Raw genomic sequence first — 19369 nt, 5'->3', positions numbered from 1 at the left:
GCCCTGTACAGGGGCGCGTCCCCAGAGCCCATGACTCTGGTCAAAGGTCAATGATCAAGTTGCCTCCTGACCTTTTTAAAATCACAGCCCTGTCACACTTCTATTCTCCTTCATTTTCCAAATACCGCTTATCACTGTTCAGTCACATCTTATGTGACTTTCCCAATACTGAGATGGGACAGAAATGAACTGGTTAGGGTTACATTTTGCACATAAAAAGGATAAAAAAGGAGCTGAGACTAAGAAGACAGTCCACACATTCCCCCTGAATATTTCCTTCAATTCTCCATTCCCGTGTAAATCAAAGTGACAAGTCACAGAATTTTAGCAGGAGCAGTAAGCAAAGTACAGGTAACTTTGTAACAGAGTGGACCAGGCTGACCTACATTGTACAGATCTTCATCAGACTGCTCTCAGCACATTATTCCTTTGAAACTGCTACTCTGAAAGAGGGACAGTAAGGTACTTTCAGACACTTTCCCTTGACAACTTTTTTCCAAATAGTTAAGATGTGCAGTGAGAAGTGAGCCTCGTTCCTCCTGTCTAACAACAGAAGCAGGTGGTAGAGGGTGGCGCACGCTGCCTCTGAGGCCACCTCTAGCCAGAACCTTCCACAGAGGCTCTTAGAAACAGCACCCACCAGGACACACAGTCCGAGTCCTAGCGGGGAGCTGCAGTCTTTGCTCCAGGAAACGGATAAGAGGACACAATCACACGGACACTGTCTTGCATTTATTCACACAGAGGAGTAAGAATTGGTACAAATAATAAACATTGCTTTAAATACAAATAAATAGCTCTGGTTTCTAAAGGAAACAACTCTATGTAATTCAAAGTTAAGTATTTTCTAAATTCCTATTAAAAATAGAAGACTATTTTGCATTAAGGAAGTCCTACTTCACCATAACCCTTTGAGGACTTAAGGATAAAAGGGTGAATTCTATACTCTAAGAAGTCACCAGAAAAATGGGAGATAATGCTCCCACCTTCCCTGAACTATCCCCCACATGGAAGAAGAGTTACTTTTATTACAGACATCATCACTAATAAACGCAGAACGTATTTAATATCTAAAGATATCTAAAAAGATTTACCTTGGGAAAGCTGTAAGAATTTCTTTGAACCAGCTGTGTAAATTCTGAAGCCTTACTAGGCGATGGTTTTTGTTCAAGCGCTTCAAACTGATGCTCATAGGAAGACTTAAGTGACTTTACTGAAATGTTCCTCTTGCTAGGAAAGGTAGTGGCGGACAGGGTGCGATCACTAAGAATGGCCGCTGGGGCAAGGGTGAGGCGGGCCAGGTGCCGCAGGATGGTGCTACCCACGCAACAGCGCCTGGACATGGCACCACTGTGACCAACACTGCTGACACAGAAACATTCCCGAACCTGAGGACTCATTTTTTTTTTTCCTCTCTAGTGTTACATTTGGAAAGTCCCAAATAGCAAAAATGGGGGAGAAGTACGTTCCAGGAATGAAGAATCATTTAAACTCATGCTGTCTTTCAATCCTTGTAAAACTACACCAGCCACGAGGTCATCATATTCTTCGTCCCAGAGCAGTGCCTGTCCCACTGGCTTCCGCGTCTCTCGTGTGCCCCCTCCTCACCCTGCCCAAGACAGTTCAGCTTCTACTCAGACCCCTACACAATGGTCAGAAAATAGTATGTGTGACAGCGATCGATGTAGCAACATCTAGGCTGTTAAAGAAAATTTGCTTTTCTATTTAGATTGGCCATGATACAATTCCAAATAGAACACTCTCATGCTATAAAACAACCTCATGCAATAAGAGCAATTTTAAAAGTCCCACGTTAATAACATTTGGTATTATAGAAGGCAGGATTATTTAGATTTAAAAAAAAAAATGATCACTATAAAATGAAAGCTGGGTTTCCAAACAGATCTTCTGTTGTGGTATAAAATGCTAAATTTGATTCTATAGTTTTGTTGACACAAACAATTTAAAGATATACACCACGTTTTCCTAATTGGAATTCTGAATCAATAAGCATGATTCTTAAACAGATTACCACAACATTTGCTCAAAGAACCAGCTCGGTTTTGCCAAGAACTTTCCCTTTTTAGTCCAATTGGAGGGATTTCTATGGTAAATTCTGGAACAACAACTCCAAACACGATTCGTCTTTCACTTCCCTCCATCTCACACTTTTTTCCTATGTTGTAAAGACACTTGAGCACAGAAAAATGCTCAGTTTTTTTTAGTTTCCTGATTTAAATAACGTGTTTTATGTTTGCCTTTCTCTCTGGCACATTATACAATGTTTCTGGAGTTACGAATCCAAACAAATCAGCCAGCTAGAGCATCCCAGTGTTCAAATCACAATTTTGGATACAATCCTATTTATTCTGGAAGATGCTCAATTCCACACATACTTCAGGGAAGAAACATCCATAAGAACATCCAAAAAGGTTATGTCGCCAAACTCTACCATGTGATTGTGCTGTGGATAGTACCGCTCACATCTACAAAGTACAAGGCAGAGGGTTTTAGGTGTGAAGATCAATTTGCTGTTGCTGCAACAGTAAACCATCATCTTCGAGATTTCCAAGCGGTTCTAGAATAAGGAGTAGTCCTCTTTTTATCCGGTGGCTTAAAGTAGGAATAAACAGGAGCTGCTGGATACTCTGCATCAGGATTTTCTGCCATCATCTTCAGTTTTGCTTCAATGGCTTTTATTTTTGCAGTGACGCTGGAAAAAGGAGGGCAGAAGATCAGAGTGGGCTTGTTGCATTCAGAAAATAAATACTTGTGTTTTTCACCTTTCTCATGCCTCTGATGCATACCGAAGCAGCAACAGATCTTCAAATATGAACATTCAAACATTTCATGTGTTACTTAATGACAGGCCTATGTTCCACAAAACATGCAGGCAGGTGACTTCACGGCTGTGAGGATGTCACAGTGTGCTTTGCACAAACTCAGGTGGTGTAGCCCACGACACACCTAGGACAACGTGCGGCCTATTGGGACCACTCTCTCCGCTGTTGAAGACCGAGATGTAATTAAGCAACACACAACAGCGTAAGTTTTTATTGGAAGTCCAAACACTGTGCAAGTAGTTCACATTTTGTTACATTTAATTCTCAGACACAAACACTGTCCAGCACCTGTGCCTGGTGGATAGGAGCACTCACAAGTAACCCATGTAGGACTTAAAAGCAGAGTCTACAGAGCGATCTGCATACCCATGTTCACAGCAGCCTCATTCATAATAGGCGTCAATAATGGTTTAGTGAGTGAGCAAAACAGAGTGTCACATTTTAAAAACATTCAGCCTTAAAAAAGGATGTAAATCCTGACATGCTACACGTGGATGAAACACAAGGACACTATGCTAAGGGACATCAATCAGTCACAAAAGGACAAATACCGCATTTCACTTATATGAGGTACCAAGAGTAGCCAAAATCACAGAGATAGAAAGTAGAAAGATGGTGCCTAGGCTGGGGGAGGTAGGAAAGAGGAGCTATTGTTTAATGGGCACAGAGTTTCAGTTTTACAAGACGAAAAGCACCATGGAGGTGGATGGTAGTGGTGTCGGACAATATGAATGTATTTAGTATCGCTGAGCTGTACACTTAAAAATGGTTAGTATATTTCATGTGTATTTTAGAAAACTGAGGGAAAAAATTCATGTAGGATTGAAAACATCAAAGTAAGGTAGATTATAGCCTTATTTTGCAGATGAAGGAGCTGAGGGACAGAAAGCTGTCCAGGACACAGCTAACACAGCTAGTAAGGGGTGCATTTGAGATCTGAAAACACTCTGACTCCAAAGCCTAGGCTATTAACTTTTCACTCTACCACCCTTTGAATCACTGAAGAATAGTGGCAAAAACACCCTGGAAATTCTATATTCTCTTTTTCACTGACACACATGTGTTTATATAGGCCAACATTTATAGGGTGCTTATAAGAGCTGGGGACTGTGTCTAGCACTTCACTTACATTGTTCCTAATCCTTGCAACAATCTTGTTAAGTGTCATCACCCACATTTTATAGATGAAGACACAAATGTAGAGAGGTAGAGATCTGCCCTAGGTGCATACAGCTAACAAGTTGTGGAGCCAAGATTCAAGTCCCGTTTGTTTATCATCAACGCCCAAGCTCTCTCTCCCCCTCCACCAGGTTGAAAGCTGAGCAGCCCTGTATTACGGAGCAGGGTGAGGAGACACTGTGGAAGCTGAGAGGAGTTCCCTCCTGATCAAGGGCAGTGCACAGCTCTCAGGCAAAGGCTGCTTTCTGGCTGACGACCCCCTTTCTTTTCCCTTTTTGATGCTGTCAACAGTCTCTAGGCAGGGAGAGAAACTTGCAAGGGAATACAGACACAGTCTTTTACAGATCCCACAAAGTATACACATCTGCGGCAAATACTCAGTTTTACACAGGCAATGTAAAATTAAAGAAATTAAGTTACAGTAGAAGTGAACAGTGAGGCATGACCAGATGCACCCCCACACCTCTTCCATTAGTGGCCAGCCACTGGTTCATTCTACGCGAGTCACAGGGAAACAACCTTGCCTAGTGAGCCAGAGATAATAATAGAAAGCTACAAACTGAGGTTCTCTGGATTAAAAAATGAATTGGAAACACCAGACTATCTGTAAAAAGAGAAAACATGGAAACGAAGAAACATGAAGATCATCAAGCACAAAGGCATCGTCCTTTGTGGGTGATCACCCCTAGTAGACTACTGCAAGTATCAGAAACAATGTAAGTGAAGTCTGACTTATGGAAACCAATCTGGGATCAAAAAGGTTCCCGGTATGGGGAAAACAGCATAGTGGACTTAAGTTCCCAGTGAACCTACAAAAGTCATTATAATTAAAAAAAATTTTTTTCCAGGACTACAAAGCAATAAAGCAGCACAAAACTAAGAAATATCAATGACATGAAATTCAATGAACTATAAAATAAAATTTAATTTACTAGTTTTATCACTCCTAAAAACTTTTCGGGATTATGGCTGCTTGCAATTTAATGAGATGCTTGTAATGAGATGCTCGGTTTTGTTGGTCCAGATAATACATGAGGGGATTTTTCTTTTTCTGTCTGTCCCTCCATCAAACAGGCTCAGCTTTCCTGAGTTTGCAGCTGAGAGCTGATTTCTTTCCTCCCCTGGAACAGGCTGCAGAAGTGTATTCCTGCATTTACAGCCTCGCTTGCCCATTCTGAAGCAGTAACTGAAAGACTGCTGCACAGTAATCCTGGCTTTGAATCTGGATTCTGCTACCTGTGTAATCTTGGCAAAGAAATTTTACCTTTCCTAGGAGGGTTTGGGGTCAAAATAAGGGGGATGCAATTGTACAGGGAATATAAAAATTAAAAAAAAAAAAAAAAAAGAAGTTTTACCTTTCCTAGCTTCAGTTTCCACATATATAAAACGAGGGTAACAATATTTTTACCAGTATTTTTATGATTATTAAATGACAAGGAGCATGCGGAGTATTTAACACAATGCCTGCTTCATAGTAAGCTCAAAAAACTCTGGCTATTGTTAAATTTTCTCCCTAGGCAATGCAAAACAAAAAAACCTAAAAAACCAAAAACCCTCTACTTCTGCTCAAACATCCACTTAACTTCCCCTTTCTCTACCCAACCCGTAGTTCCTTCTGTTTTGAATTAACTCCAAAGAAGTGACTGACCATTTGTATATATTAGAACCAAAACTGTTATAGTTGCTGAAATCGTACACAGAATTAAAGTGTTGCAAACTGAAATTTTACATTAAGAAACTCAGACTCTGGGAGGAATTAAGTGTATAATGACAAACCTAAAGAAACTCAACACCTTACTGAAGTGCTTGTTGTCAGGACAAGGACTGTGCGTGACTTACCTTTGTAGTCCAGTGCTCAGCACGATGGCTGTTGGGCAGTAGGTACATAAGTATATCCAGCCTTTTTTGAATCAACAAATTCTACAAATGGGTAGTGTATGATCCTTGGGGCAGGGCAGGAAATGTACACATTCTGGGGGATTAACTGAACACCTCTCTCTCAATATGTCAAAGTCAGTAGATTCACTTACTTAGTAGATTCTACTCTAAATCAAGAGCCTGCAAATTTTCTAGATTTAGGAATGAAGTTCTGGAAGAAATGGCACAATTCCGTGAATAACAGTCTGTCCACGGGACACCATCTTACCTTAGATTGGACTGAGCAGGCTCAGTGCTTGAGGATGGCTCGAGACTGATTGGAAGGATCTTATCATTCTTGTTATGATCGTATCTCTGAAAATAAGAAAAAGGGGAATTACTTCACCTCAGTGAAAACCAGCACGTTACTACAGTGCCCCACAATCTATTGTGAGTGTATTAACAGACATTTTAGGACTGCTTTACATTGGGGATGAATGCAGAACTCCAGAATTTTGGCCTATACATTTAGAAAAAGTTTAGAAGCTTCCCACTTAATCATTAGCCCTCCTTAATCTGCAGGGAAATAACTTCAACTTCCAAATTCACGGAATGTACAAATACCCAGCAGGACTGCCCCCTCACATGCTTATTTTCACTATCATATATCACCGCTTACAATATTTATTTTGCTTTATCCAAAACACTTAAAATTTTGCTAGATTTTCACAAGATACCAAGCGTAACAATCAACTCTTGACAGGTCTGAGTGGAGAATAAAAGTAGTAAAAGCTTTCAGCTACTGATATTGACAACATTCTACCACAAAAGAACTGTTTAATTTGGTGTCAGATAATTATACACTTCCTGGAAAAAGTAAATATAATATTAAATAAGTCAGAAGACTGATCAAAAAGACTTGTAGAAGAGAATGGCGAGGCAGAGCAGCTCTCACATGAGAGACAGGAAGGAGGATGATTTCTCTTGCCAGTCTTCTCAGGGAGGTGCAGAACAAGAACATGACAGTATGGCAAGTGAGATTTGATTTCCTTGAGTAAAAACGCATTTAGTAATTCTCCTTGTTGTTTCTATTGTTAAAGCAACGTATCCTAGAAACTGAGACAGCTCTGCGATTGCCTGAACACTCGTAAGGAGCTGAAACAGTGTCTGTTTCAGCGTGGAGGCTGTGTGCCAGTGCCTGATTTCTGTGAGACTCTACTGGGAAGTGTGCTGGGCAGAGTATCTGAGCAAAAACCAAGCTCCTATGACTAAAGATCGAAGCTCCAATTTTAACTGTCACAATCTTTTCACAGGTAGGTCTGTCAAAACCCCACCACAGAAGGAAGAGAATCAATGCCCGGGACTGCTCCAGTCCACACACATCACCACCTCTGTGCTGGGCATAACAGAACGTCATTCAATTCTTTTTTAATGGTCATAGTCTTTCCAGTGCATTCTCCCAAGAGACCAACTACAAGATGAACAAGGCAGTTTGCCACTTCTCCGGCATTGGAGACAACACAGGCACTGCAGGTTCCACAAATAACGCTCAAAATCTCTGGAGTAAGGAGATGCCATTGCTTTAAGCACTCATACAAACTACCCATTTCCCAAGCATTTAGAATAAACATATTCAAACCCTCCACAGAATTGAGGCTGGGAAGAGTCTAATAATGCCTAAAGCAACTAATTTTAAAAATAAATACATTTTTTCCTCCAAAGAACCCCCACACCAAAAAAAAAAAAAAAGAGAGAGAGAGAGAGCGCGCGCGCGCGGGAGCGGTCTGCATATACACATCAGCCACATGGAAAAATCAATCAAAAACAGAATCTGTGGGTATGTGGAGACAAACAACCGAGGAACTTAATCCCTCCTGAGATGTTTCTCAAAAGAAAAATCTGGCAACACACATGGTAAATACAAGTAGGAGACCTAAGCCTGGCTGTTCCAGATGTGGAGGCTGAGATGCAAATGGGGAAGTGGACAACAACTGTCTTTTGGGAAACTCATTTAGCATGAGCTTGACGTTGCCTTTCTAGCCCACTAGACTCACCTTGACTTGAGCATGTGCCCACCGCACCACCAGCTTCTTCGACAGAGCCAGTTTGCCATTGAGACACTGGATAGCTTGTTCAGCTTCCTGTCCGGGAAAGAGACTGATGTCAGTGAAATAATCAAATGCCTACCTAGCCATATGTAGTCTCCTAGGTCCTCAATGCTTTTCAGGGTTGAATTTTCAACCAGCTTTTGGTAAAGAACTGGCAAAAAGGGTTTACAGTAAGAAAGCGTGACTAACAAAAAGGATAAGAGTTTTTAAGTCAAATAAGAATTCAGAGCCTGCCTGTCCCTGACTGGGGGTGACAGTGAACTATGGGGGAGATCAGTCTCTCTGAATAGCACCTTTTTTACCTGTAAAATGTGGATACTATTACTTGTGCCTCTCTGGTAGATGTGAGGACTCAGAGAGCGCATGGTCAGCACTCAGCCAGTTAGCTAAAGGTACTGTTTTTCTTAGGTGACACCTCTCCACATACAGTTCTTAGGGTAGCACTTCCTGTGTCAAGAAACTGCATTCCTCTCAGGAACCCTAGAACTATATCCTGGACTCGGGCTTATACTCCCTGGATTCAAAGTTAAGAAACAGTAGTAGCTTCAAAGGATATGGGAGTGAAGGAAACTAGACCGGAAAAAGCAGGAGTGAGTCAAAGAGGCTGCGAGCAAGGTATCTGTGTGAGCCAATCTGTGCACCTGGTTTCCAGGGCCAAAAATTCCCTGACCCTTTCCCCCATCAGACACGGGAGCCACAGGGTTGAAAGGAATTCCTGAAGCTGGATAACAGTCACTCCAGGACCTTCCCAGGAAACCTGGCTGTACTTTTCCATCCTGCCAAACCTTCTCTGCTCCATTTGTATCCATGAGGCAGTCAGCCAAGTGGAGCCCACGTTGGCTGGGGGTGAAGAAGCCCTTAAGGAACAGGAAGAGGAACAAGGAGCGTCTATGTGAGACTGCTGCGTAACCCCAGCATTCTAGTCTAGTTTCATAGAAATCTCTTACTCCTTTGGAGCTTGCCATCATGACATTCAACAATTTATTTATTGAGTCCACACTATGGGACTGACACTGGCAAAGCCACTGGCACCCCTGTCTCGCTACTGCACATAAAGTGAGAGGGATAGATTTTATTCTTCTTCTAAGTTTCACTGGAAAAATCAGTGCCTATGGGGCACACTCTACAAATTCCGTAGAATCAGCAGTAGTCAGATGCGAGCAGGGCACAAATGTTTTAAAAATAATTTTCTATCTTTGTATGTTATTTCAAAGACCATATATTTAAGAATATTATGAAATGACATTGGTGTTTTCATATGTGCCCTTGTTTATTCTCTCAATTTCCTATAAGGTAAAGAAAGAGAGGATGTATTTTTAACCCACTTTTTAAATGAAAACTGAAACCAAAAGAGGTTAAGAGACTTATATAAAGTTAATAAAGGGGTCAGAGGCAGAAGTTAGGCTTTGTGATAGCTAGTCCAGTGTCTCTGAGCCAATACCCAGCCCCAACATGACCACTGGTTTTAGAATCCTCATCACACGCTCTCATTAAGGAAGAATAAGAGTTTTCAAAATGCTAACCTTATGGGGCATTCTTTCAGTTCCCTCTGAGATATTTAAACAACAATGTGCAACTTATCAGAATAACAATGTGCAACTTATCACCTACCATACCACATTTGTAAAAGTTAGAAATAAAAATTGCTAGCAGTGGTAAGGACAAGGATATTCCCAAACAGACTCCACCAACATCATTTCTCAAAGGCTATCTGGTAGTTGTATGAAGAGAAAACATGCATGGCTTTTGCTGATGTCCACCATTTCCATGAATGCAGTGAGTCTGGACACAGAGCTATAAAGAGATTCACTAGTGTGTGTGCTTGTAAGTCAATGGGGACAAACGAAATGAGCTAACAGCTGGGGATTAGTCAAGTAACTTGGCACATATTCATATAATGAAATATTATACAGGCATCAAAAATTATGTTGATTTGTTTAAAGTTACATGTAATAAAATGCATAAATTTTAAAGCTGCACACATCAATGAATTTTTACACACACACATGCATATATACACACAGTCATACACAGTACACTGGTGAGGTCACAATGACATAGAGCATTCCCTTGATGAATACCAGATGATAGAAAAATTTTATACTTTGAGTGGTAAACATGATAACATGATTCTGTTTGTGTACTGTAAACTGCACGTGTTTATGTCTGTGTAAATGTGCAGAAGAGATCAGAAAAACATATATCTAAATATTAAGTGATTATATCAACTAAAACATATTATCTAAATATTAAGTAATTATATCAACTGACGTACTCATCTACATTTTAATCTATAAAAAGCATGTATTTCTTCTTGTTTTTTCTTTTTTTTTTAAATCTTTTTTTTTTTTTTTAATTTTATTTATATGAGCACTGGGTACAGTCAGAAGCGTGGAAGGGTGAGAGAATCCATCAGAGCCAGAGCGGGGAGCAGAAAAGGCAGACTGACTGAAATACACTGCTGAGGGGAGCAGAGGACGTGGCAGGAGAGGTCTGTGTGCCATATGGTACCCTCGCCAGCGGCTGGGGATCGAACCAGCGCAGCAGAGGCTGTAGGCAGCTTCGCAGCCCAGCGCTCAACCGCTGCGCCATCAGGGGAGGCCCACCCCCCTCCCAAAAGCATGTATTTCTTTCATAAGAAAAACATCCAAATACAATTATTAATAATATATGAGGCAATGCTTTTTACAAATGACTAATAAAGTTACAGAATACTAAGCAGTATCTCCACATCATTCAAATTCAACTTATCAATGCATGTCTATTATAAGGGCTAAATTTTAATACGAGATAATACATGTATATATCACAGTTGAAGCCAAAGGTCCTCAACCTCTACATATATTTATTTATTTATTTATTTAAATAAATGGATTCATTTATTTATTTATACAAGCACTGGGTACAGTCAGAGGCACGGGAGGGTGAGAGAATTCACCAGAGCCAGAGCGGAGAGCAGAGCAGGCAGAGTGATGAAGTACACTGCTGAGGGGAGCAGTGGGCGGCAGGAGAGGTCTGAGCGCCATGTGGGACCCTCCTCCAGTGGCCGGGGAGCAGCCGGGGATCGAACCAGCACTGCAGAGGCTGCGGGCAGCTTCGCAAGCCAGCGCTCAACCGCTGCGCCACCGGGGATGCCCTCTCCACATATATTTAAATCCATATGCATTTGTTGTGAGACACTGAGAAGGGTACATTAAAAAAAAAAAATCTTTAAAAAGAGTTTGTGGGTGGTTCACCACAGAGAGGGAGGCCTTCTGTACCATGGGGCAGAACTACGGAAAGAAAAGAGGCTTTGTTGGCCAGCCACTGAGGGGAAAAACAAAACAGAGCAGGGAGGAGGATGGCCATGTGCTTCATGTGGGCATCCCAAGCATTTGGTCAAAAAGTAGGTCAGCTGCCTTAGCCGGCGAGCCCAGAAAAGCAGGTTTCGAAAGCTGCTCACGAGTGCATGTGTGCCTGAGGACGTCCTCTCAGACTCGGGGCCGGGCACGGAGAGACGGTAAGACACGGCTCTTGCCCACAAGAAACTGCGACTCTAGTCACCTGGAGAGATGCACAAATAGGGATGCGAGAGAGTGCTAGGCAGTGTGAAGGCTGGTGGGGGAGCCCAATTACCTGCTTAGTTTCAAAGTTAACGAAACAGTACCCTCGAGGCTGTCCCTCCAAAGCACCTGACTTGTGAAAGAGGAAGTCAAACTGCTTTACTGTGCCGAACTTCTGGAGGAGCTTGAGGAGGTGGTATCTGTGGAGAGAGAACAGCCTGTGAGCATGCCCTGGGAAGTTGGTGTGTCACTTAGCTGAAGTGCCAGATAAAAGCAGGAGATAATTTACCCCAGGGAGAGAATCTAGTGCCCTCACCCTCCGCCTTCCTCTGAATCGCTATGTTAAGTTTATTTGGCAAAGAGAGTTGTTTGCCTCTATTTGGAATGGGAACTAGAATTGTCATGGCTATGCGTCTGTCCAGCACAAAAATACCAAACAAAAAACCACACCTAACAAACAGCTGTCTGGCCCACAAGCACCATTTGTTTTTCTTTTGGAGAAAAGCTCAAAAATAGTGTCGATTTATTTATTTTTAATTTCTTGGCAATGACATAGTATTTGTGAGTAACTGTAACTCCATCAGAAACACACACCCACACTCCCAAAGTCAAAGCCTATCCTCTCTCAAAAACAAAGTAACAACACACACATATTCACACAAGCAAAGCAACATCACTGGAAAATTCCCCTATTAGATTTCAGTTAGTTAGCCCCAACCTGCACTTGAGAGAAACTGCCCAACACTGAACCACAGCAAGGGGCACTTCCACAAGTGCTTGAGAGTTTCAATCTGAGACGTGACTGGACGTGACGACAATGTGGAACCTCAGCAGACTGTGGCTGGTTCCGCACAGGGCAGGGGACGCGGCCAGTCATATAAATCATCCAGCCACAGATAGTTAAGCATCCTCAGTTGCCTTAACACAGCTTGTATTCTGGAATATAATGGAATAAAGAATACAGACAGCCAAGGAAGAAATTTACTCCTAGCTGGAGCTCATTCCCAGCTCTTGCTGCCACTCTACCCTTGTCTTCTTAGAGTCCTTGCTCTAAAACTTATTTGGTTTCTATAGAGCTTTCAAGTTATTCAAACAGATGTGGCCTTAACAGGTTGCTGTGGCCAATCTCAATCCTGACTTCCTGTCATCTGATGTAAGGGTGAGACAAACCAACAGTTCTCCTGTTTCCTTTTCCTTTGGCCTTCCTCCTGGCATCCTCCGCACTATTCAAATGGAGTCAAGGCTTTCTCTAAACAATGCTGTCCCTGTGATACTAAAAAGGTATCAGCCCACATGCTAAATCTGTTATTACTGGGAATTCTACCCCATAGGGAGTCAGTAAAGCTGTCATTACAGCCACATTTATATTCACATTGTTTTCTAGAAGAAACTCATCAAGATTTTATTCTTGAGTAAGAATCTCCTTTGGGAGGCAGAAGATATGAGATGGATCATAAGCTATGCTAAATTTGATACTGATGTACATTAGCAAGCAAGTCCATTACCCTGGATCACGTGCCTGACACGGTGGAGCAAGAAGACATAACGCAGGTCTTGGACTGGAGCAGGAGGCAAGGGTCCCAGAGCACGTTGTGGCTCTAAATCTGGTCTTTAGACCCATTTCAAAATTATCAGCTCCCTCAGCAGGAGACCTTAATTGCCAGTGAGAATGTAGGGGGTGACCATCAGGGGAAACGGAGCACGTGAAGTGCAAACCTGTGGTTTCACCTGATTTTCTGAACAGGCTTACAACTAGGGTGACTCTCAAATGCACTGACAGATGGGTTAGAAGAGTGTTTCCCAGAGTCTTTAATTCACAGCTGCAGCTCCCACTTCCTATGCCCATTCAAACCTCAACAGTGCAGCACCCGCTGCCATGAATGGTGGGGTCAAACCCATTTAAAAAAAAAAAAAACCCAAAATGATCTAGAGCCCTGCAGGCTGGTCATCTTTTCATTAGTTCCATTCTGCTTGATAGCAGGAAGGTAAGGCGATCGGCATTTCCTAGGAAATGAATTTTAATTTACTCAGGAAAAAAAAGCCAACAGATTATTCTTTGAAAAGCTAACAAATGCGTTCTGCCCAGAAGTGCGACCTTAAGATTCCAAGAACATCTGCTTAGGTCTGTGTCTTTCAACTTCTCCGGCATTTCTTTTCTTGTTTGATAATTTCTTGAAATTATCGGAACACCGAAACAAAAGGAATGAAATGTTTACTATTTTGCTTCCTGGAGATGGGGACTGCAAGCTCTGATAGTGAAAAAAGCCTGGAGAATCTTGCTTTCACATCTGCAAACACTTTCATCTGCTGCTGAAGTAGTGGAGAGCTCACCACTCATCAGAGCCTTGCTTCACTCAATGCAATGTGGGCCTTGCAGCCCCCGGGGAGCTAGAGAGTTAGTGTACCAGTTCCGCACATATTTCTGCAACTTAATCAGTGCTTTACGAAATGGGTCTTTAAAATGGCCTTCCTGTCTAATGGCAGAAAAAAAATAACTCATCTATCCAAGTGTCAAAACATAACCCCACTAAGTGGCAGGAGTTTTATCAGGTATCTGGCTATCCAGACGAATACAACTAGGTCCCTGCCTTCAAGGACTTCACATTTTGGTTAGAGAGCAGAGACTTGTAATCATACAATTACAAAACAGTGCGATACTTGCACACAGAGGCATGAACAAGAGCACACAGATGAAGAGGGCCAATTGTGCAGGGAAGGTGGTGGTTAAGAAAAGTTTCTTGAAAGGGTGTATCTGAGGGATACACTGAGGGAGCGCCTCAGTGTAAGTGCAAAGACATAAAGGTGAGAAAGTCTGATCCACTGGAATAGTGTGGGTGTGGGCATAAGAGGCTGAAAGGCAGCAGGGGGCAGATTGTGAAGGATGTTTGCTTAGTAAGGGAATTTTAATTTGATGCCGCAGGCAATGGGAAGCCAATGAAATGACATTTAAGATTATTTTCATTGCACAATTTTAGAGAAAATTCTTTTTATAAACTTACAGAAATTAGTACCACAGGTAACTTTAGGGTCTATGTGCTCTTTGTTATCACATTGTGATTCAAATTTAAGAGAGCAAATAAGAAAAGTTATTTCATGGAAACCAAGGCATGAAAAGAAGCACAGGCAATGAAGGAAAAATAAGAAATGGGCTAAAAGCGAAACGGGTACTTTCAGGGTCGGCTCATGCATCTGTTCTTCCCTGCGTTACAGTGTACCCAGAAAGCCACATCAGAAGGCCATTCCCACCTGGACGGCTTTCCACTGCTTTTCAGTTCACTGAATAAACCTCAAAACTGACCCTTTAACTGGCCTCCCTCCCCGCCCCAAGCAAACCGTCTTTTTCCAGCTACCCCACGGTCAGTGTGGACATGATTTTTTTTACATTTCTTAGGCAGAAACATTTGGGTCACCTTTAACTCTCCATTCTTCAGTCACCTTCTTCATCTCAGACTCACCCATAGGTCTGCAAATTTACGGTGTCTATCTAGGTGGTATTAATGGCAGGTGGTGATGACGGCAGTCTCTCCTAGTTATTCTTCATTTTAGTCTTTGCCCCTATATATCATCCTATGGATTGGATGTTTGATTTCCCTAATAAGACATTACTTTTATGAAGTGAAGTTCCTGCTAAACACCCACAATAAACTCCTCTGCATGAAATTCAAGTGTGGCTGAATAGATTTAAAGACATACCTTAATCTAATGGAATTCTATCTATTCAGCTATCACTTTCAATGTCATGTTTGCAAGCTGCTATCAGCACAAATTAGAGTATGTCACCATTCCCCTAAACCCAAGTCTCTAAGACCTACTCAGTCATCCAAATATTCAGACATTGTTAGTTACAAAATGGTCACTATTGCAATTACAAAGTGAACACAAATAAGCAAGGAGCAAAATATCAGAGTGCTAGATATCAGCAATGCATATTCTGTTAAGAGGAGACTGAGGAATAATTCTACTATAACTTCAGCATTAAAGCTAGGCATACACGCACAAGATTACTAGAGTTAATTATGAAATTAATGTTTTAAAAATTGCCACTGTTTTACATATTCCAGTAACCACTCATGACAGTAGGTAGCACAATTTGTCTTCTAGCCAGAGGTGAGAACATTCAAATCAGGAGGGGCATTCAAATCAGCTTATACAGCAGATCAGGAATAGGAGGGTAATGAGTACATGACGGTGAAACAGCAGGAACTGGCAGCAATGTGTAGGTGGGTGTTAGTTTAATCACGAAAACTGGAGGGTGATTGGCAAACTTCTATCAAGAGTCATTAGAAGTTTAGAGATCTAGGTTCAAATAATACCTTAAGATTGGACTTCAAGCCAGGTACTAAATGTTCACATAAATTATATCAAAAAATCCTTCAATGTTTGGCCATTACTCTATCTCAGTAATTAGTCTGGGCCCATAGTTACCTAATAGAGAAGAAAGGGATCCAGAAATTGAAAAATTGGAAGGAAAACACATATTTTCACAAAATAAGAACTACCCTACTAGAATGTTAGGTTGCTTTGTTCCAAGGAAATCTCATGCTGACCAAAGGTTATGACTGACAGTTATATTGCTATTTAGTTTGCTACTACTTAGTTGTTTAATTAGTTACTACTTAATTAGTTTTGCTTAAAAAAGGAAATGTTTTAAGATAAGGACTCCACAGGAGAAAATGAAAATGCACTCTGGTGAGACAGACATGGGAGGCCGTCAAGGCCCTGGTGCGCAGCTCACTCTGTGATGCGATGTAAAGAGCACAGGGTTATCAGTGGGGAAGCTGATTCAGGGTTCCCACTAACAGCTCTAGCTGAAGAAAACATTCACATACTCTTATGACATACGCTGAGGTGCAAGATGTCTATTTGAACTCTCCTGTCAAGTATGGGACATAATTAGAACAAGAGTCTCATCGCAGGGAATTGGAGCCCAAAGAAGTGTTTCCACCCTCCAGATTTCCATTAAGATAAGCAGAGGTGGGGATGGAAACCACTCTTGGGAGCCTCCTCTCACAGCTTGAATTTTAGACGATGGAAGTAGTTATTCTGATCAATAGACATTAATTGAGAGGTTGGACAGAATCACACATTCATCACCAAAATCATGAATCATAAAGAGAACCAAACTAAATGCACTGTCTATATTCTAGGGCCTGTCATCAAGATAACATGATATGGGGTGGGGGGGGGGCAACACTTCTTAAATATCAACAGTAATTTGAGCTTGAGCAGGCCAAAGGAACTAAACTTTCCATCACAATCTTGTTTCCTTGATTTACATTCCTTCTCCTCTCTCCAACCCCAACTCCTTACATATATTTCCTCTCATTCCAGACTTAATCAAGTAGGTTACCTGTTTCCTCTCCCTTCGCCTGTAATCCTATTCCAAAGGGTGTACCTTCTAGGACTGCTGATCTGCTCCATGATTGCTTTAAACACTGATCCCTCCATCCACACCCGATCCGCATTCCCCCACCCCTGCAAACAGCTTAATTCACTTAATCTTAACTCTCCAGTCACCTTTTCCACAATGGAGGGAGGAAAATCCTCTTAATTCCCTCTGCTAAGAAGTTCCTTTCTATCGTAATGGCCATGATGGCGAGAGGGGAGTCAGAGCAATTCAACTATTGATAGTTTTTCGGTCTCCTGGACCTCAGTTTCTATTGTAGGATAAGAGAGCTGATCATAACAAAAGTGTTCAAATATACTGCATGGAGCCTCTAAGTGATTGCCAAAGAAAGGGTGGCAGTTGCCAGAAGCTTCTAGATGTACTCTTCCCCACCTTAATCAGAATAGCTCTGGGTTTTTATTTTATTTATAGTTTTCAATTACTTTAAGATAAGGTTCCTCAGACTTAAAGTTTGAAAACAACATAGCATGGCATTTGGCACACGGCAGGCGCTCAGATCATTTAATGAATAAATGAAAATCAAAGGGACCAGGATGATCTCTATGACTGCTTTTAGGAATGACCCTCCCATGACTGCTTGACATGAATTACAGTCAAGTGGCAGCTCTCTGTCTGCAAAGGTACTAAGACTTCTGCTTGTTCCTTCAATTTGAGGAAGAGACACTCAAGGCTGATTGTGAAAATAATTTCCTATAGTCATGGAATACAAGGAATCAAATAGTTGCAAATACCACACAGAACATCTTTGGCAAGCAGGAAAAAAATGTGTTTGTTTTAAAGGACAGCTAAGTCTGCGTGCCTGCAGTAGAAGAGTCCTCAAGTAAGAAAAGTGACAAGATAGCAAGCCAATATCATCACATCTCCTTCAAAGATAATTAAAACATAATGAAAGGGCCAAAACATATCCTACACCCCTTCAAATTGTCTGAACATCATCATCACAAACATCCCAATTTTGTAAATAATAAATTAAGATGACTGAGACTTACTCGGTGATTTTGGGGTCCAAATTGCCAATCCATAACCGGTGCCCTTCCTGTAGGGAACCCTCTGAAAGGATGGATGCGTTCTCCAGGGGAAGAGTTTTGGTTTCTGCTTCCATCAATCTCTATGAAATGCTAAAGAAAATGTAAGTATTCAGGCAGGAGAAGAACAGCACTGTGTGAATGAGAAACTTCAAATTTGATTCAACAAACATTTATTCAAGGAGGGCATGCTCTGGGCAGTCCCTCAAAGGCTGCAGTTATTCCACAACCAGGGCTCTAGCACGAGTCCCCTTGGGGCAGCTTCTCTGGCAGCCAGAACCCAAAAGCTTCCATTTAAGGTGAAAGGGGTGTGGTTACGTGTGTAGAAACTAGCTTCCCTCTTCTGAAGCCAGAGGCTAACTGGGCAGGAGTCCAAAGTTTCTATTACTACATGACACGTTCAACTGTCACCCAAAATAAGTTATGGAAACTACCAGAGTCTTAATGGCAATGAAGGGGATGGGTGAGGAAGAACAGCATATACCTGTTTTTTCTCATCGAAGAGGGTAATAAAGGAAATTTAAGACCATAGACTTTGGAGTCAGAACTGGGCTTGGATGAAGGTTGTGACGTGGTGAGTTATGTGAACTTTCTAGGTATGTTTCCTCAGATATAAGTGGAGATGACAGTTCCTACTCTATAGGACTATTGTGAAATCAAAGATAATGGATGAGAAAGCATTACACACTGCATCTGACAACAGTAATCGATAAATGTTAACTATTATCATGTTTAATATTTTGAGACAGACTGGGAAGAAGAAACTAATTTCCTTCTTAGTCATCCCAGATCCACCATTTACCATCAATGTAATCTTGGGCAAGTGACTTAACCACTCTATGTCTCAGTTTTCTCACCTTTAAAATGGGGGTAATGCCTTTTAGAGTAGTACAGATTAAGTGAGTTAACACATCTTATGCATTAAGGACAATGTATGGTACCTAAGAAGCTTCCAATTAATGTTAGCTTCAATTATTACTAGTCTCAGACCCTGAAATGATTCATCTCACAGACATAAAAGGAAGATGAGGGTTATGATGGAAATAGTAATGGAAAGAACAAAACTGTGTGGTCACAAGACCCAGTTTCTTATTTTGGGATTTCTACTGGAAGTTACTTTTCTCTAAGCTTCTGTTTCCTCATCTCTACAAAATATATTTTTCATATATAATAAACCATATCAATTTGGGGTTGCTGAAAGAACCAAAAATAAGAAGACAGATGTAAAACAAAGCCTTAATAAATATATAGTATGGTAGAGAAAGAAAAGGCTGAAGGGTTCAGAAAATGGCAGGCTGTGCCTGATTTCAGAACTCCCTGCCAGAGAAAACATGTGTCCTATGTAACCCAAAACACTCAGAGGTCAGTGCTGCAGGAACTGAGTGGTAATAACCACACCTGACACTAT

General features: G+C 41.4%; 1 protein-coding gene across 3 annotated transcripts; it reads right to left on the bottom strand.

Moving 5' to 3' along the window:
* Positions 1-2553: 2553 nt before the first annotated feature.
* Positions 2554-18038, bottom strand: RBM18 (RNA binding motif protein 18; the record flags this gene model as incomplete). 3 transcript variants are annotated; one of them, XM_084237160.1, is made up of 5 exons in its annotated part: positions 2554-2713; positions 6169-6254; positions 7934-8020; positions 11603-11729; positions 17926-18038. In XM_084237160.1, 5 exons carry the CDS (start codon positions 18036-18038, stop codon positions 2554-2556), a joined length of 573 nt encoding a protein of 190 aa, XP_084093286.1. The 3 variants fall into 3 exon arrangements, with proteins under 3 accessions (XP_084093286.1, XP_084093287.1, XP_084093288.1); XM_084237161.1 differs by having other exon boundaries at positions 11693-11729; XM_084237162.1 differs by lacking the exon at positions 11603-11729 and having other exon boundaries at positions 17926-17958.
* Between the last annotated feature and the right edge of the window lie 1331 nt (positions 18039-19369).

The sequence above is a fragment of the Talpa europaea genome, assembly GCF_964194135.1.
Source record: "Talpa europaea genome assembly, chromosome: 7".
Taxonomy (NCBI): Eukaryota; Metazoa; Chordata; class Mammalia; order Eulipotyphla; family Talpidae; genus Talpa; species Talpa europaea.
Note: the sequence above shows the minus strand (reverse complement) of the source record. Positions and strands in the feature narration are given on the sequence as shown.